The sequence below is a fragment of the Anopheles moucheti genome, chromosome 2 (genome assembly GCF_943734755.1).
Source record: "Anopheles moucheti chromosome 2, idAnoMoucSN_F20_07, whole genome shotgun sequence".
NCBI classification, from domain to species: domain Eukaryota; kingdom Metazoa; phylum Arthropoda; class Insecta; order Diptera; family Culicidae; genus Anopheles; species Anopheles moucheti.
Window position 1 is genome coordinate 86,706,407 of NC_069140.1, and position 16,581 is coordinate 86,722,987.

A 16,581-nucleotide genomic window follows, 5' to 3' on the forward strand; every position below is an offset into this window, starting at 1 on the left:
TGTCTCAACGAACATTTACTTGATACTCTACTTTTCACATAAGTTTTTTCCTGGAGAATTTAATTCAGATTTGGTCCTGAAAAAACTCCTCTTTAGTGTAGCGGTGCCTTAACATTTCCCAACTGTCACCTCGCTGTCAAACGCGCTGACAGGACCAAACGTCAATTCAAAAACCCGCGCATTTCAAACAAATCTTCAAGGAAAACAAGAGCAGAGCTGTGCGTTGGTGTTGTTATAGTTTACATAATTTTAAGTTAAATATACAGTTTTTTGGAAGTGAAATGAGTGCATACTTTGCGGACATCGATGCCGTCTGTTCGACGCTCGGTTGGATGGATGGCGATGTGTACAAGATGGATCCCGAAGCTGTACAGGGCTTGAAGCACTTGATTTGGATACTGAAGCAGGATAGACCTTCGCACGAATGCCGTCGTTACATCGGTGGTAAACGCATCGTGCAGACCGATCTTATACCGATGGTTATCAGCAATTTCGACAAGCCGGATGTGGTCGATGTGCTGTTACGACTGCTCGTCAATTTATCCTTTCCGACGCTACTGCTGTACAACGGAAACTACCCGCGCGATGCAGTGGAGCAGAGAAAATACATCCGGCTCATAGAGATATGTGAGGAGTACAAGGAAGCGTTTTCGTTGAAAAGCTTCTGGTCGGTGTTGGGCGATCGGTTAGAAAAGATTCTCCATACGGTGTGTTGTTCATATCCACTGCTTCATTTATTTAAGTATTGTTTTAATGCTTAGATGCATTGTTATCTTCTTACTAGGATTGGGCACTACGGAGCGAAGCAGATGGGCTCATTATCGAACGTATCCTGGTACTGATTCGAAATGTGCTTCAAGTGCCGACGAATGTGGAAAGAGAGAAGCGCTTTGACAACGATGCCAGCCAGCATGACTGTTTGCTGTGGGCGCTACATCAAGCCGGCATACTGGACATCATTCTGTACATTCTTGGGTCGCCGCATGAAAACCGTTTCCTCATACATACGCTCGAGATCTTAAGTCTTGCCTACCGCGAACAAACGGCAGTTCACCTTGCCGATGCCACACTGCAGCGCACTAACATCGAGAAGAAGACGGATGAATTGTTGTTGATAAAAGCGAGGCAACCATCGGCGGCAGCGACCGCCGCACGCAGAAAACCTAACTCAATGCGCCATTCGTGGTTTCGCGGTACGTACACGTACAACAATCTGAAATCCATCTCAGACAGTGACGCGGTTTGTCATCAGTCGTTGGGCAAGATAATGCGAATGGAGTTCAGTGCGGAAAAGCATCGTCAGAAGGTGTCTTTCCGGCAGGCCAAGGAAAATGAAACGATCGAACGGAAGAGCATCTTCTCGGTGCGTCTGTTTCTGCGCGAGTACTGTATGGAGATACTGCGTGTGTACAACAATATGGTGCGACAAGCAAAGCGCCATCTAGACCAGCATGGTACGAGTATTTCGGAATTCCATGATGATTCTTATCTTCTGTGGGCCATACGGTTCTTTCTCGAATTTAATCGACACTGTGGATTTAAGATTGAGCTCGTTAGGTAAGGAGTTAGGAACGCATTGATCAAGCTTAATTTCATCGCAATCTCTTTTTTTTCAGCGAATCGCTAAGTATTGATGCTTTCCACTGGATCATAACGCGAATGGAAGCGTATAACGAAAACATTATTGCGGATAAAACGCGCAAATCGATCTGGGCACGACGACTTCATCTGACTGTGCAGGTAAATCATTACTATTTTTTAAAATAGATTTACCATGAAGCAGGTTGCTATCACAGCTTGTGTTTATTCAATATTTTACTCTTCTATTCCATAAATATATAATCAGACGTACCGAGAGCTGTTAAACAATATGCATGCACTGGAAAAGACCAAGGATACTTCCGCAACTGAGCTGCTGTCCGTACTGCAAAATAATATTTTTTACGTCATGGAATATCGCGAAATGACTATACATTTGTTAACAAACTTCAAAGAAACCATCCACACGAAGTAAGTGCCGACGAAACGGTTATTATACTCTTCAAAGCGGTGCAATTGTTGAACGTATTGCATTCTCTATTTCTAGGACGTTTGTTAGGGATGTTGTCGAAGTCGCCCATCTATTCTTTAGCATGTTGCAACGGTTCTGCAAGGGTACGGTGCGCGTACAGCAACGGGTCAAACCAAAGCGCAAGAAAACGGTCAAGAAACAAACCAGAAAGGAAAAATCTATCGAAGAACAGGTTTGTTATTTTCATTCTACCTCTGTAAATGGTTCTGCTGACGCATTGTTTGTTTTAAAATAGGAAAATGTGGAAACCTTATGGCTGCAAGAGGCACCAATTGTTGCAGCACTGTTGGAAAACAGCGAGCTGAAGCAAAGTGATCTTCCAACACCATTCGATGCGGCGTCATCCGTACCAGTTGACGAACAAAAGTATTTTGTGTTTCTTTTAAATTTTCATTAGCATGATTGAATATCTTTGTTTTTGGTGATACTTTCTCTTCCAGGGGGGAATGTGTGAAGCGCATCCATTCACTACTTCGCGATAACCAGTACGAGCAAGCAATTAAAATGTTGTACGCAGCAAGGTACGCTTTTCTGCAATCTTTCGGCTGGAATAGACGAAGATCTTCCAATAATGTGTTGTGTTTTACGTTCACAGATCGGTTTGGACGTTGGATGATTGCTTCGGCAGGGAGACTGCCAGTCCGGATGAGGATTTGATAACACTGCAAGACATATTCACCGCAAATCTGACCTCTGGTAATACCGTAATGCTCATTGCGGACTTTGGGAGTTCTCAGTGAATAAAAGATGTTCATATTTTTCTCTTTCTGAAGCTGATCCGGATGATAATAGTGGCGAGGACTTACCGATCGATTCAGAAGAAGAAGACGAAATTGAAGCATCAGAAAGTAAGCATATTTTAAATTTCTTCGTCATATTTTTAAAATACTTTAATATAATGTACTGATGATATTCCAGGACACGTACATAGTGCGGAAAAAGACTTCAAATTCGAAGACTTCTCCAAAAGGTGGGAATCATTGCACATACACTTACTAGTATATGATCTATTCTTTAAACAATTAAACAATTATTTATTCTATTCTTTGCAGACTCGTAGATCATAGAGTAGTGTACGCGTGTACAATCGTCTTACACGATTGGGAAAAGATTAAAACACCCTGCCTGAAGGCGGCCGTCACACTGCTATACCGGGTTTGTGTTGAGCATAAAATGCCTTCTTTGCTGTTCCAGGTGAGAAACGATTCCTATTTGAAATGCACGAAATTCCACCACAAACAAATAATAACAATAAATCCATTTGCCAGGTATCTCTTCTACGTGTATTCCAGGCTGTGTTGAATGCACCCGATGACGATCATGCACGTGAGCTACGACGGCTTGCGATCCACACAGTGCGCCAACTGCAGCAAAAGGTCCTAACCGGTGCGGCCGACGATGGGGGTTTGCTGTTTGCCGAACTGCTCTTTGCTAAATCGGGGCGAATAGCAACCGCCATGGAAATTGGTTATGATGAGGTGTTCCAGGATGCAGATAGGTAACAGCAACTTCATGACGAAACAAAAAGGAATCTCATTGTAACTTCCGAAACGTTGCGTTCCGTTTACAGGCGATCGGAAGCTTCCAAGAAGGCATGGACTGAAGAGCAAGAGGAAGAACTACGGCGGTTGTTTATGGAAAATCAAGAAAATCCTCACACAGATCAGGGTATGCAAATCGATTGCCTTGGAGCTCTGCGTAGCATTTACTGATCGTGTCTTTTTTCTCAGATGTAATCGATTGGCTGCTGGAAAACCTTATCGATCAAACGCGTACGCGTCGGGGCGTAATGAAAAAGCTAAAAGAACTGGGGCTTATCTTTAAGGCCCCAACAAAACGGAGCAACGCAAACCGACAGCAAAAGGGCAGCGGTTGGTCGGCGGAAGAAGATGCGAAACTTGGCGTGCTGTATGAGGAGCTACGTTTGGACAAAAATCCTCTCAAAAGTATTGCGGAAGGGTTCGATAAAAAGTTTACCAAACCCGCTATCGCACGTCGCATGGTTAGTCTCAGGCTGATTGCGGATGTGTCCGAGATAATGCCACCAAAGCGTAACAAAGAACGACGCGGCAGCTATGAAGAGAACAACAGCAGTGGTTCGCAGAGCGATGAAGGCAGTGAGGAGGGTGGAACGGATGAGGAGGAAGAAAACCGAGGAAAGGGGACACAACAATTAAACGAACATGACGTTAAGAAGCAGCTTATAGCGCTTGGTACCGACATGAAAGAGGCCGTCCAGTGGATCATCTCATGTTTCGGCGATGTGCTCAGTCTGTACGAGGATTCTGATCCTTCGGAGGACACCGAGGGCGGTATTCCGATTGTACCGATTGCACCGCATCAAACTGATGCTTTGAAAAATACCGAATTTAAGCGTTTGTTGCGATCGCTTGGGGTGATGGATAGTGGCAAACAGGTGAATATTGACCGTTCCAGAATAGATCAAGGCTAATTTATCATTATGCTAATGTTTACTTTGCCTATTTCAGTTTATGTATCATCGCATACCTTTCACAATGACGCCGGAAGCTATAAAAAGGCGAATTGAAATACTGACGGTATATTGTGAGGGTTCCGTAACGCTTACACCGGAAAAATCGGATAATGCAGTGCAGAAAAGAAGTTTGTTCTCGTCCATAGTAGATTCAGACGATGATTTGGATACTTCCGTTTCGGAAATGTCGTTAATGCAAAGTCGCAAAACAGACAGAAACGGGAAATTCAACAAACTCCTCGCAGAAAACAAACGGCGATCCATGTCGCCGCTAATGGTGTCGGAAGATGATCTTGAAAATGATCTCACTGCTGACCGACCTGAAAGCACACGAGGTGCTTCTGCACCATTAGCTGTGTCAGAGAACGAATCCAATGGGGCAGCTGCAGATCACGCCCTTTCCTCCAAACGTAACCGGTCCGACTCATCCGATTCTGGAGCGGATATGCCGGTGGTACATAGACGCAAAAAGGTCAATCGTTTAAAGGTTCAGAAAGTGCAACCAGAAAAGGAACGAATGCTCGCGATCTCTGAAGATGACAGCGATACGATGGCTCCAAAACAATCAACCTCACGACTGCTAATGTCGGACGATGAGTCTGATAAGGAGTCTTCACTGGGAGTAACCAACGAGATGCCCTCCCAATCGGAGTTACCGCCGGAAGAAAGAACTGTAGCACAGAAGGTGCGCAGAAGGGCCGTTATCAGCAGCGATGAGGAGTGATGTAGGTTACGCCCGGAGAGTGATATACAGTTGACCTGTTATCTATTGAAATGAAACCATTCTTGAGTTTTGTTTATGTATGTAATTCAATAAATTAACCAATTGTTATAATAACTGTGAGGAATATCAACAGGCAGGCGTGGTAAATTGTGGTCGTTCACCTACATACCTCATCAATTTCTCAAGCAACCTTTTCGATTTCTCAAGAATTCATCAATTTCTACAAAAGCAGTTTGACGGAAACATGGAAAAATAAGGTAACGAAGGTATACATTTTCTAGGACTCTTGAGAATATGGTTAGAACATAGAATCTTTACCAAACAAAACAAGTTCACCACATTTTTTTTTGTTTTGTTATATAATATTTAGCAACAATAATTCTTGGACTTGAAAACAATACATCTGACCTTGATATCGACAAAACTACATCGAAGAACCCATTCGTTCGCTCCAAAAATAACAACTAACAATCTCCATGGCAACGCATGCTACTGCACTTGGTTTGTTGAATAACTTGTCAACGCAGTCAGTGTTCTCCTGCACGGTCAGTATCCGTTGTGCGTTGGCTGGGACAAAATGTCGAATAAACCGCAGAGATTGTTGGAAAAGTATGAGCTGTTATTGGACCACTTGGATTTTGATTACATTCGCCAAAGCAACAATGGGCACGAGGTGGAAAACATCTTAAAGGTGCTCCGTTCCGGGGAAGAAGGACACTTCCCACAACTAACCGCATTTGCCGAAGAGCGGTTGAAATCGCTCCGTCCGGACAGCAAGCTGCTGCGCAAGGAACAACCGTTAGCCACGCAACACACCATGCCGGAGGAGCAATGGGAAAACATCACCACAAGGTTAAACGAATGGCAGACTATGATGAAAACAATTGAAGAGGATTTACGCTCGATGCAGGACGAAGTGGAAGATCCCACAGTACCGCGCATCCGGAGTGTTCCTGTGATTGATCTGGAGCAGGAGATTTGCGTTACAGCAAAGGCACCGTCTCAGTCAAAATACATCAAATATTGCGACTACGACAGATGGGACAAGTTTGATGCCGACGCAGTAGCGTTGAAGATGGACCTGGACGAGGAACGTCATCGGGAGATGGTGCGGATAAACAACCAGAAGAATAGCGAAATGCCGAAAATTGTTGAACTTCCACCGCAAGCAAAGCTGTCGCAACAGGAGAAGCAAGTGATTGCTGGAAAGTTACGGGAAAAGGGTAACGATAATTTCCGTGCCAAGGAGTTTAAGGAAGCTGTGGAGGAGTACGACCGGAGCCTGGATTTGTATCCTACCGCGGCCTGCTACAACAATCGAGCCATAGCGTGTAAGTAAAATATTTTTGATTAATTTATTCGTTTTTCTGCTCATAATGCTTAATATTAACCTCAACTGTTACCACAGAGGTATCCCAGTGGAAAGATATCCTTAAAGTAGGGTTAGTTTGTACTGTAGTTTGTGCCTTCATCTTTAGGAATTGACCATATTATTATCAATTACCCGATTGTTTCCATTGTAGACATAAAACTACAACGCTATAATGAAGCAATAGCGGATTGTGATCTCTGCTTGATGATCGAACCGACCAATCTAAAGGCACTGCTGAGAAAAGCGCAAGCATTTACATTGAGCGACAAAAAAAGAGAGGTACTTGGCTGGTACATTCATCACTGAATCGAACTATACTTAATCCATTGCTTTATTGTCACAGGCCTATCAGATCTACTGTGACGTGCTGCGTTTGGAACCATCAAATGCGATTGCACTGAGCCATACGGCCAACTTGCGGCGTCAACTCACTGACCTTCCGCCACCAAACGCCGTCCGGATGGCCATCGAAGAGGTAAGCAATGCCGAACCGGACATCGACTTCCGTCAGTTGGTACGTCCGAAGCATGTTATCAAAGACAGGCTGCCGGAGAGTATTAAACAGCTGAAGAATGATACCATCACCTTAGTACGCCAGCATGCAGAAACGTTGGCAAAACGCGATACGAAAGACATGACCTTATCTACCGAGCCACCTCGTCGAAGTACACCACTGATCGAAGAATTGTAGATTCGATCAGTACAGCGGCTATTGTAACAAAATCTCATGTAACCTCACACGGTATGTTGAACGGAAGAGCAAATAGAAGTAGTCAATAAATGGAGTTTAACCTGCAGGTGTTATATCGCACGTTTAAGACGTTTGCGCGCGCATACGTTGTCTCGCCGTAGATTGTCGCTTCAGTGCGGCAGCTACACCCGTTACGAAAAACCGAAAATAGTCCTTCCAATCGAGCGTTTCTACATCGAACGGCAGCAGTTGTCTATCGTCAGCCGGCAACCGATCCCACAGTGTACGAATGTTTTCATTCTCCACTGTCCATGAGTGGCAGCGAAAGTAGCTTGTAGAGTCTTCTAGGGCTACCACTCGCTTGATTGTATCATAATTTCTGCAATAGAACAAAGCAACAGAACAGAATTTAAGTATATCTAAAGAATGGTAATTGTTTGACGATCTTACTTAGCTTTTTTGCCATTAAGTTTATTAAAAATGTCAGCGACACAGGCCTGAAGTAGCAACCAGTTGATGAACAGTTTTCTCATGAAGGTTGAAGATGTGATGTGGATGGTGTAACGGCTTGAAGGCAAACGGAAGCGGACATTATACATGATGGTTAAACAATTGTAATTGACACTTGAACTCACCCAAATATTTTTCCCAACAGAGAATCGATTCCAAGGGCAAGCAATGCCCCAGCTTCACGATTTCGGAATACATTTTGCCGAAATGCGTAGTTGTACACCGGGACAACTTCACGCATTAAAGGCTGAGCCGTTCGCTTCCTACAACAATACAAATAGTACAAACTCTTGCTGCAGTTATCGCCAGTTCTAGATGGAACATACCGTTGGCTATTGTCCCATCCAACGGTCAACAGTGCGTTGACACAGTAGTCAACTGGAACCATGTGAACTGTAGCATCATCTGCCCCGTAACACCAGTACACCTGGCCACGTATAACCGGTACCACCATGCCAGCCGGTCCATTGAAATTGTTCACCCATCCAGGCATTGGTTCCCGGTAGGCCGACGTTACTATCGGTGGTCTAAAGATGGCGATCGGTAACTGTGCAAACTGTTGCTGAACCATCACCTCCGCACAGCGCTTGCTGAACGTGTAGCTGTTCGGCATTGGACCAAGAATGATTGGCTTCAAGCTGTCCTTCTCTTCCGGCGTTAGGTGGCGAAAGAGCCCGAGAATGTTTTCGAACCCACCGAACGGTAAGTCCTCGTAAATGCGTTCCTCAATGTGCGATCGGTGACAGTTGGAGTAGAACGTCGATACGTGCACGATCGTTCGGATGTGGGGAAGTTGCTGTGCTAGCAGGAACAACTTGCGCGAGGATAGCACATTCGTATCGATTGCCGTTTCGATGTCTTCGTTGAACTTTATCGACGCCATCACGTTAAAAACAACCTGGCGTTTGGTAATGATAGGAAGAAACGATGGTCATCATTCATCACAATAAGTATGTCTAATGTCGAAACACTAACCTCCACTTGGGCTGCTAGTAATCGATGGTAATCCACTGTTGATATGACCACTTCGGAGTGGAAATTCACCTCGATTGGGATCACTTTCGCTAAAAGCGACTTTCCACCTTGCGGCGCTGATTTGATGGAGTCGAATATCTGAATGCGAATACGGTGAAAATCATGTTAGAAATATTGGAAACATTCCACCACATCCACTCTCGCACTGTGCACATAAACAGACCACATCTTCAAACACCTCCTGAAGTCGTTCGTCCACCGTCTTGTTACGCTTTTGCCGTATCAGCAGGAACACCGTTTTCACCTCGAAACATCGCAACAGCTTTTCCAGCAACACTTTACCGATAAATCCTGTGCCACCGGTTAGTAAGATCGTTGAGTCTTTGTAAAACTCGCGAACACTCTGGGCTCGTCTATCGTCACCGGAAACCGCACTCACAACACTGATATCATCCATGGTTCTCTTCTTGGTCAGGTGTAATTCCCCGTTTCGAAGATGTTCACAACCTCCTGGTGTGGATTTTTAGCACATGATAAACATCCGGGCAGGATCACCAGTTCCTCTCTCGGATGCGATTGGAATACTAATGAAAGTTCTTCTGTTGGCGAACCGTGCTTATATCGTTCTTGAGCTCGCATCCCCCCAAAAAAAATCTCCATCCGTCCAGGTGCTTTACAAGTGGGCCTGTTTGTACTGTTTGAGGTGTTTTTTGCGCCATTTTTACGGTTTGCTGATGTGTGATTCTTCTTTCTGCTTCCTCATTCGATTGTTCCGGCCCCAAACGTTCGTAGACGTTGTGCCGAAAACCTAACTTCCGTGAAGTTGTTTCTTCTCGAGTGCTATCAAGGTATCATCAGGCTACTCATGCTACTGATTACGCTCGTTTATGAATGGGACGATCACGCGTACTGTTTCTAAGCTCCCGTGCGTTTCGCATTTGCAGCTAGAATAGCTTCAAAACAAAAATGAGCTTCCCCAACTTTTCGAGCACAGATCGTCCCGCCGGTAAACTGATCTTCGACAACTAACCGAATGGATGGAATCACACGCCGTGCAGGTAAGTGTTTACCAGTTTACCACCAGTTCAACACTCCACTAGACAAACGCCAACAAACAAAGCTCACGCGCATACCAGGTGCCTGAAGTCAGGTTACTGTTTTGGGGATTTGTTTTTTTTTGTTGGAGCTGCTTCTTCTTTTCCTTTCTTAGGGTGCTTCGAGAGATCGATCACCGTCATAGCCCACCGTGGATCACATACCGGAAAGTCAAGTGCCCGTTCAAGCATCCTTCCTCGCAGTGTCAACGATTCTTTGGTTCGTTTCACGCACTTCACCTTGAAGATTCCCTCGATCCGGTTTTCCCGTTCCCGGATTCCCGACATCACTATCACTCTGATGTTTGAGCAGATGGAGTGGATCACTTCCCAATTTCGCCCGCAAAAATTCGGATGGGAAGAGCTAACTCGTTGGGAGATTTCGGAATATCGGAAAATAACTTGGAATAAGACGCAGCTATAAAAGATGAAGGTAACAATGTATTTTCGTAGAGAAAACAGAGTATTTTCAGTAACTACCAACTAAACGCGTCTTTTCTAGCTAAGCTATTGCGAATACGCCTAAGGCTTGTGTACGATCAGATCCCAGGTATCCTTAAGGCGCAGCTCGAGCACGTCGTCGGAAGATAGAGCCGTCGTTCCGTAGCTAAGCACGCTATAGCGTTGGAAGAAGTACAGCACACCGGCAAACCATGCGACCACTATTGCCCGGAAGATGCCCACCACCACCATCGGCTGTTTGACGAACTTCCTTATGGCGAGCTGACAGTGATCAATCACAAAACACAGCAGCATCACCTTGAACAGGAGCGCCGGCAGATAGTTGTACAGGAAGAGTGTCCGCTCGACGAAGTAGTACGGCAGATAGTGGATCAGATATCCGGCTAGGAATATCTCACCACCCATCCGGAATCGATCCCATTCGACGGGATCCAGATCGTACACCTCCCGGCGCCGACGGATGAGGTAGAACACCAAGAACCCTACGTACATCAGGATGGCCATTGAAGCCGAGTACCAGATGACAAGGTTCCCTAGCAGATGCACCTGGGCATTTGATTCGCCTGCAATCCAGTAGGCAATACCCTTATCCATCAGTGGCCACTCATGCGGTTCCGAGGAGTACATGTGGCTTTCGAGTTTGTCGGCGTGTAGCAGCATCTTCAGCTGCAACTCAGAGAACTTATTCCAAAACGACAGCTTCGTTGGTTCCGTCGGTATCATCTCGGTCGCGAGCAGCTTGCTGAGTACTTCCTTCTTGTCCTTGTGTTGCGTATACCGATGCTCCTCCACGTTCCAAATAGTGTCGATAGTCTGCTGACGACGATCAGCTGCCACCTCAAATTGATTGAATCCCCAGTCCGGTAGCTGTTCGCCGGTGTACTTTAGGGCCGCCGTCGTGTTGACGTGCACCAATCGGACCTGGGACGTGATCGCATGCCACTTGTTCTTGGATTCCTTACCATTCAGTAGCTCCACGCGCCACAGTAAGTTGGCCTGCATCGAGATGTTGTAGTCGATGTAGCAGGACACCTCCTGACAGAGTGGGGACATCGGGGAGGCAACATCGTGCGAGTTTAGCGCACGGCTTGTCACACCGTGTACCAACTGGATAACATCTCCGTGCTCGATGTAATCCGGTTCGTCATCTACCATCAGGCTGTCCTTGTTGGGTCGCTTCACAATCCACCAGTTGTTGACGTCCTTAAATCCGTAGCACGTTACCTGCTGCTGATGGCTCGAACCACGTCCATCTTTGTACTTGATCGGGTACACGTGCGTGTGCGAGTGCAACCAACAAACGCGTCCGTGCGTGTGTTTGAGCGTGATCTGCGAACCATGCTGAACGCGCAACGGTTGACCCTTCGTGATCGATGCTAAGCCACCTTCAAGAGATGCCTGAAAAGCGCTAGTCATCACATTGTCATGGGGACCTGCCTTGTACAGCGTTGCAAAGTGCAGATAGAAACAACCGACATAAACAGCCAACGATACGCTCACTATCAAAACGGCTTTAGCGATCACTTTGAAGAGGATGTAAGCGTTCGATGTCCGCCGATCGGGTAACTCCATCCAGATGTGTCGCCCCATGATGTACATTGCCAGTAGGTAGCTGTAGAATCCGACAAACTTAACGCAAACAGCTGCAGTTAGCGAGGCGGATGCAATCGTCCCCAGTGTCCACCAGCGTACGGAGAATGGGTTTGCCTGAAGGAACCGGAGCACGGTCAGAATACCAACTGCTGCGAAGAACAGCAGCATCGATTCCATCAGGATAAAGCGCGAATGCGTCAGCAGAGCATTATCTGGAGGAAGGAAGGAATGTTTCAATGAGATTATGTTCCGGTAAGACTAATCTTAGGTGAATCTGATTCAAATTCATGGGTCTGATTGAATCTTTGCTTGCGGAAATAACTCTGAATCTATTCTGAAGATTAAGGGATACGAAAAGATTCCTAAATCTTCAAGGAATCGTGATTCTACGTCTTTTTAATATTTTTTAGCATCTATGAGACTTCTTGAATGTTTGTAATCTATTAATCCTTACTTCTTGGATTCATTAATCTTTGAAGGTTCAAGAACCGTTGAAGATCTTTTGGGAGTTTTTATGGCTCCTCTCTGAAGATATTCAGGAATAAATCTTTTCAACAGCTTCATGAAGTTTTACTTACCCAGAATGATGAGAAGTCCACCTAGAATGCTAACTCCTTGGCCGAGCTTCACCTGCCGTAGTATTGAATAGACGACAGGGGCCAGAAGGCTGCCACATAGAGCCGGAACGAAGCGCAACGCAAGTATGGGCACCGACTAGAAAAAGACACGAAAAATTATCCATTTAATATTATTGTTTTTTGCCGAGTTTGTATTTACTGCAGCACCTTTGGGAAGGCGTCATTTTTAGTCCAAACGCTCATAACATTCACATATCTTCCATTATGGATAGCTTTTCCGCACAAAAGAGTGACACTGACATTTACTTAATAATCAAAACGTATCAACCGAAACCTCAACCGTATTGAACTTTCATCTGAACTGCAAGCTTTGGGCAGACCCCAAGCTAGGCGTCTTGCAAGGTGAGCAAGATTCGTTAAACGCCACTGCAAACAGTATGCACGTAACGCGAGATGCTTCTTCACTTTCATCTTCATGCAACGGAAGGGAAGCAGTAGGATTAGCTCCCTACCGCCCATCGCAACCACGGCGAAGGTTACGGTTTCATATCCCTCAAACCCGTTCCACCGTAGCGCACGGTTCATTTGCGTCACCCATTGTGTGTGCGCTGCGCGGTGTCGCAAAACTGGTTCTCATTTGCGGTTTGAAGATTTCCCAATTGTGGACCACGTAGCCGCGCGCTATTCGCTATCACTTACCGCATCATATTCGCTACCGATTTTCGGAAACTCGAAGCTCCCACTATAGCCGACGGCACCTGCAGCGCCTGCGATCAGCAGCTTGCCGAGAGGGGGATGCTGATCGAAGTAGAAGGTATTTTTAAGGTACAGCGAAACGAACTTCCCGAAGTGTATCTCATCGAATCTGGAAGTAAAAAAAACGATCGGAAGAAGGTGTTAAACGAAAGGTTCATTCATTAAAGAACCGTTTTTCGCACTTACACAACGCCCCGTGGGTGTGTGATCCGATAGAAGCGGGTCAGGAATGACAGCAAAAACAGTCCCATCGTAGCTGCATTGAACTCTAGACGAATGGAAAAACTGAACCGATCGTCCACTTCCTCGCATTCCGCATTCCGATCAGTGCTCTCTTTGGGTTTGTCATCATCTGGCTTTGCACACTTTTCGGGTTCGTCGCTTGTTTGATGATGTCTTTCGTTTGCATCCGTCTCCATGGATGTCGATCGTGGATTTTTGCTATCTTCACTAACTTTCTGCTGCTTCTTCTGTGCCTTACGGCTGCGCACTGTGGCCGTGTCGGAGGCTTCACTCACTGGCTCCATTAGTTGCGCGTGTTAAGTGGCTTACCGTGCAGCGAACGCAAATGCCACGACATTTAAACACAACCACAAGCTCGTGAAGTGCGATCGTGAAGATGGCTGCGTTTACGCAACCAGTTGTTGTTCGTGCGTGTGATTTTTGGTAACTGAAGATGAGGATTTGTGCTGCGTTAATCTACCAGCCAACAGCAGAAACGCACACAAATACTAGCGCGATCGTACAGCTGAAAGTGAATGGCAGTGGTAGAAGGAATATGAAACTGGTTCCATCTGTCAAAGTGAAGCAAAAATGCGGAAGAAAACACGTTAAGGGTTGTGATGTTGTTTGAGAGCAACAGAAGCAAGTAAAGGTAATCATTTTGCGGTAGGTGTACACGTTTGTTAATGTAGAAGCATTTTATTATATGCTAAACATGTTGTTTTTATCGGAAATCTATTTGTAATTAAACAAACCGATATGATTTCGTGAAACTAATTTATTATTTTGTAAAAAAACAAAACAAAAAACCAAGTGAAGCGATGAAAATAATAAAATGGAAATGTTTGTAAGTGATTACAAATCAACCCTTATTTCTGAGCAGCATAATTGAGCATGTGTATGGGCGATTGCATACATTACGGCGTTTAACGAGAACATTGTTTATTCACCGTTTTTCTCTCTCAATTTTATGTTTATTACGGGATGTATCTTATTTTTCAGGATAATAATAAAATAAAGTACTAAAGAAGTTTGTAAATTATTTGCATCTTAATATGTAAAATAAGTAATTAAGCTTGATAGTGAAAGAACCGTTAGATTGCTGTTGTATATATTTTCAATACAAATGGATTATGATATCTTATAATTAAATTTCTTTTATGTACCAATTATATGCCATTCTTTTAAAGCCTAATTTTGTTTCTATTATATATCGAACAATTTCATGGAAAAGTTCGTAAAGCTCGATTATCCGTGGTTTAAAACAAAATTTAGGAATCCCGAACGAACGAGAGCGCATTATACGTTTACAACCCTTAACGATACACCCATACTTGTACCTGTAGATCGACGAGCGCACCTGAGCAGGGGTTGTGACTGCATATGGATGATCGAAAAATGTTTACTACATCGACAAATTAAATTATTTTATCACGTTGCGTGATGTACCGAAATTTAAACGTATAAGTGATAAGGTTAATTTGAGTGTAATAGATTTTAATTGTATAAATGTTCTATTTAATAAACTAAATTGTGTTTCTTTATCATCAAACCCTGCAACATCAACACCACCACTACCGAACTGCTTCTGTGTGCGGCTAGAAAGTTCAACTCCCTGCCAAACGATCAACACACCCCTACAGCAACAGAGGGTGGCGTGGTGGCTCCGATCGTAGTGATCGTTTGTTCCGTTTGTGTATCGGTCGCGTCCGGACAACTGCTGTGCCCCGTGTTCGCAGCCGATCATGTTTGGCTGTCGGAAATCTCGAACCGTTTTTAATTTTTCGAACCATTCCTCAACACCAGCAGTGCGGTGCAGCTTGGTGTTCGTGCATTGTGCAACCGTGGTTTAAAATAGCCCAGGACGTAAGTGCATCCGGTGACAGTGACGGTGGTGCTCGGTTGCGACCTGAAATCTGACTACGATTGCGCATGGTAAATGAGTTTGGTGTCGAATGGAAGCAAAAAGAACGGCAGAAGCAAACGAACGGGTGCGCGCGCGCGCTCGCGCACACACATAGGAACGGTGTGTGTTGCTCCATTGTTAAAACATAGGTCTGTGATTTGCAAGGCGATGAAGGTGAAAATATTTCGTGCGGTGGATTTTTAATGTGTGGCTCGCGCCGCTTCCATTCTCACCCAGCACTTGCACCCTCCATCCATCATTCCCTTTCAACGGGACATTTTTTTTATTTTTGCGGAAACGTCAAAATCGTTTGTCGCGAAAATCTGTATGCGTTCAACATCGCGCACAACGGTCCGCGAACGTGCGTGTGGGTGAGAAGGTGAGCACAATTTCGTGCGTGTGTGTGTTGGTTGTTTTTGTTTTTGCTGCTGAGCCGCGATCGGCATCAACCCTCCACGAACGTAGGTGGGTGGGCAAGGGAAGCGAAGATCGAATTTGAAGAATGTGAAATTTGTGAAAGGAATTTCCCTTTGGTACAGCACAATTGTTGTCCTCCGAGGGGTTGCTTTGGGGCGAACTGGCGACTGGTGCGTAAGTCTTTTGTCTCCTTGCAAGTGTGTGCTAACCTTATGCTAGCAGTGATTGGGAAGAGGTGGAATGGTCCGATCCGAATGCGAAGAATTGTGATGGTTCTGTCCCTGCGCGAACAATAGGCATGTGCTAAGACACGCCGTTGTAATTCGCCCTTCCATTCGTTTGCCCCACACACGGCCATTGCGCGTGTGTTTGTGCGCTGTGATTCAAGCTGCTAAAGAATGAAAATATGCAAATCGTTCAAGGCGCATTTTGCTAGCCATCGTCATCGTGGGTGCGTGTGGTGTGGTTTGTCGAAGAGCACGGTGCGCTAAAGGTTACCACAGTCGCTGCGATTCACAGCTCGCTCTTTCTATTCCACGTGTGCTTTTATCAATAGTTATGTCTCGGTTTTTTTTCTTTTCGTTGATTTAAGGAAATGCATTCGACTCGGCCTCTGTCTGGTACACGTTTAATAAGTCATTATCTAATGCGCACTGTAGGCAATTTGCGACTGTGTGCCCGTCTTCGCTGCATTATATCACAGCAGACGACGCACA

General features: G+C 45.1%; 4 protein-coding genes across 4 annotated transcripts; 2 read left to right on the forward strand and 2 right to left on the reverse strand.

The window, feature by feature from the left end:
- Positions 1 to 210: 210 nt before the first annotated feature.
- LOC128310262 (protein timeless homolog) lies at positions 211 to 5,522 on the forward strand. The gene is made up of 15 exons (XM_053046861.1): positions 211 to 707; positions 785 to 1,557; positions 1,617 to 1,740; positions 1,847 to 2,010; positions 2,087 to 2,243; positions 2,307 to 2,437; positions 2,512 to 2,592; positions 2,667 to 2,780; positions 2,864 to 2,919; positions 2,990 to 3,041; positions 3,124 to 3,265; positions 3,340 to 3,569; positions 3,642 to 3,739; positions 3,802 to 4,487; positions 4,561 to 5,522. The coding sequence occupies exons 1-15, from the start codon at positions 282 to 284 to the stop codon at positions 5,287 to 5,289; spliced, it is 3,963 nt and encodes a 1,320-aa protein (XP_052902821.1). The 5' UTR covers positions 211 to 281; the 3' UTR covers positions 5,290 to 5,522.
- A 344-nt stretch (positions 5,523 to 5,866) lies between these two features.
- Positions 5,867 to 7,402, forward strand: LOC128298292 (sperm-associated antigen 1). Its single transcript, XM_053034037.1, has 3 exons — positions 5,867 to 6,620; positions 6,813 to 6,940; positions 7,005 to 7,402. The coding sequence occupies exons 1-3, from the start codon at positions 5,867 to 5,869 to the stop codon at positions 7,350 to 7,352; spliced, it is 1,230 nt and encodes a 409-aa protein (XP_052889997.1). The 3' UTR covers positions 7,353 to 7,402.
- Positions 7,403 to 7,475: 73 nt separating this feature from the next.
- LOC128299800 (fatty acyl-CoA reductase wat-like) lies at positions 7,476 to 9,294 on the reverse strand. The gene is made up of 6 exons (XM_053035887.1): positions 9,061 to 9,294; positions 8,838 to 8,975; positions 8,189 to 8,760; positions 7,988 to 8,125; positions 7,803 to 7,919; positions 7,476 to 7,731 (listed from the first exon to the last, which is right to left on the reverse strand). The coding sequence occupies exons 1-6, from the start codon at positions 9,292 to 9,294 to the stop codon at positions 7,476 to 7,478; spliced, it is 1,455 nt and encodes a 484-aa protein (XP_052891847.1).
- A 1,159-nt stretch (positions 9,295 to 10,453) lies between these two features.
- LOC128299636 (protein O-mannosyltransferase 1) lies at positions 10,454 to 13,847 on the reverse strand. Its single transcript, XM_053035651.1, has 4 exons — positions 13,507 to 13,847; positions 13,264 to 13,429; positions 12,565 to 12,700; positions 10,454 to 12,198 (listed from the first exon to the last, which is right to left on the reverse strand). Exons 1-4 carry the CDS (start codon positions 13,845 to 13,847, stop codon positions 10,454 to 10,456), a joined length of 2,388 nt encoding a protein of 795 aa, XP_052891611.1.
- Positions 13,848 to 16,581: the final 2,734 nt, after the last annotated feature.

Excerpts from the sequence above, each read along its gene's own strand:
- LOC128310262 (XM_053046861.1), top strand. The coding sequence starts at position 282 with ATGAGTGCATACTTTGCGGACATCGATGCCGTCTGTTCGACGCTCGGT. Across the intron at positions 3,570-3,641 it reads GTGTTCCAGGATGCAGATAG|GCGATCGGAAGCTTCCAAGA; the intron begins GTAACAGCAACT and ends TTCCGTTTACAG. Across the intron at positions 4,488-4,560 it reads TGATGGATAGTGGCAAACAG|TTTATGTATCATCGCATACC; the intron begins GTGAATATTGAC and ends TGCCTATTTCAG.
- LOC128298292 (XM_053034037.1), top strand. The coding sequence starts at position 5,867 with ATGTCGAATAAACCGCAGAGATTGTTGGAAAAGTATGAGCTGTTATTG. Across the intron at positions 6,621-6,812 it reads CAACAATCGAGCCATAGCGT|ACATAAAACTACAACGCTAT; the intron begins GTAAGTAAAATA and ends TTTCCATTGTAG. Across the intron at positions 6,941-7,004 it reads TGAGCGACAAAAAAAGAGAG|GCCTATCAGATCTACTGTGA; the intron begins GTACTTGGCTGG and ends TTATTGTCACAG.
- LOC128299800 (XM_053035887.1), bottom strand. The coding sequence starts at position 9,294 with ATGGATGATATCAGTGTTGTGAGTGCGGTTTCCGGTGACGATAGACGA. Across the intron at positions 8,976-9,060 it reads AGGAGGTGTTTGAAGATGTG|ATATTCGACTCCATCAAATC; the intron begins GTCTGTTTATGT and ends ATTCGCATTCAG. Across the intron at positions 8,761-8,837 it reads TACTAGCAGCCCAAGTGGAG|GTTGTTTTTAACGTGATGGC; the intron begins GTTAGTGTTTCG and ends ACCAAACGCCAG.
- LOC128299636 (XM_053035651.1), bottom strand. The coding sequence starts at position 13,847 with ATGGAGCCAGTGAGTGAAGCCTCCGACACGGCCACAGTGCGCAGCCGT. Across the intron at positions 13,430-13,506 it reads ACACACCCACGGGGCGTTGT|ATTCGATGAGATACACTTCG; the intron begins GTAAGTGCGAAA and ends TTTTACTTCCAG. Across the intron at positions 12,701-13,263 it reads TCGGTAGCGAATATGATGCG|TCGGTGCCCATACTTGCGTT; the intron begins GTAAGTGATAGC and ends GTCTTTTTCTAG.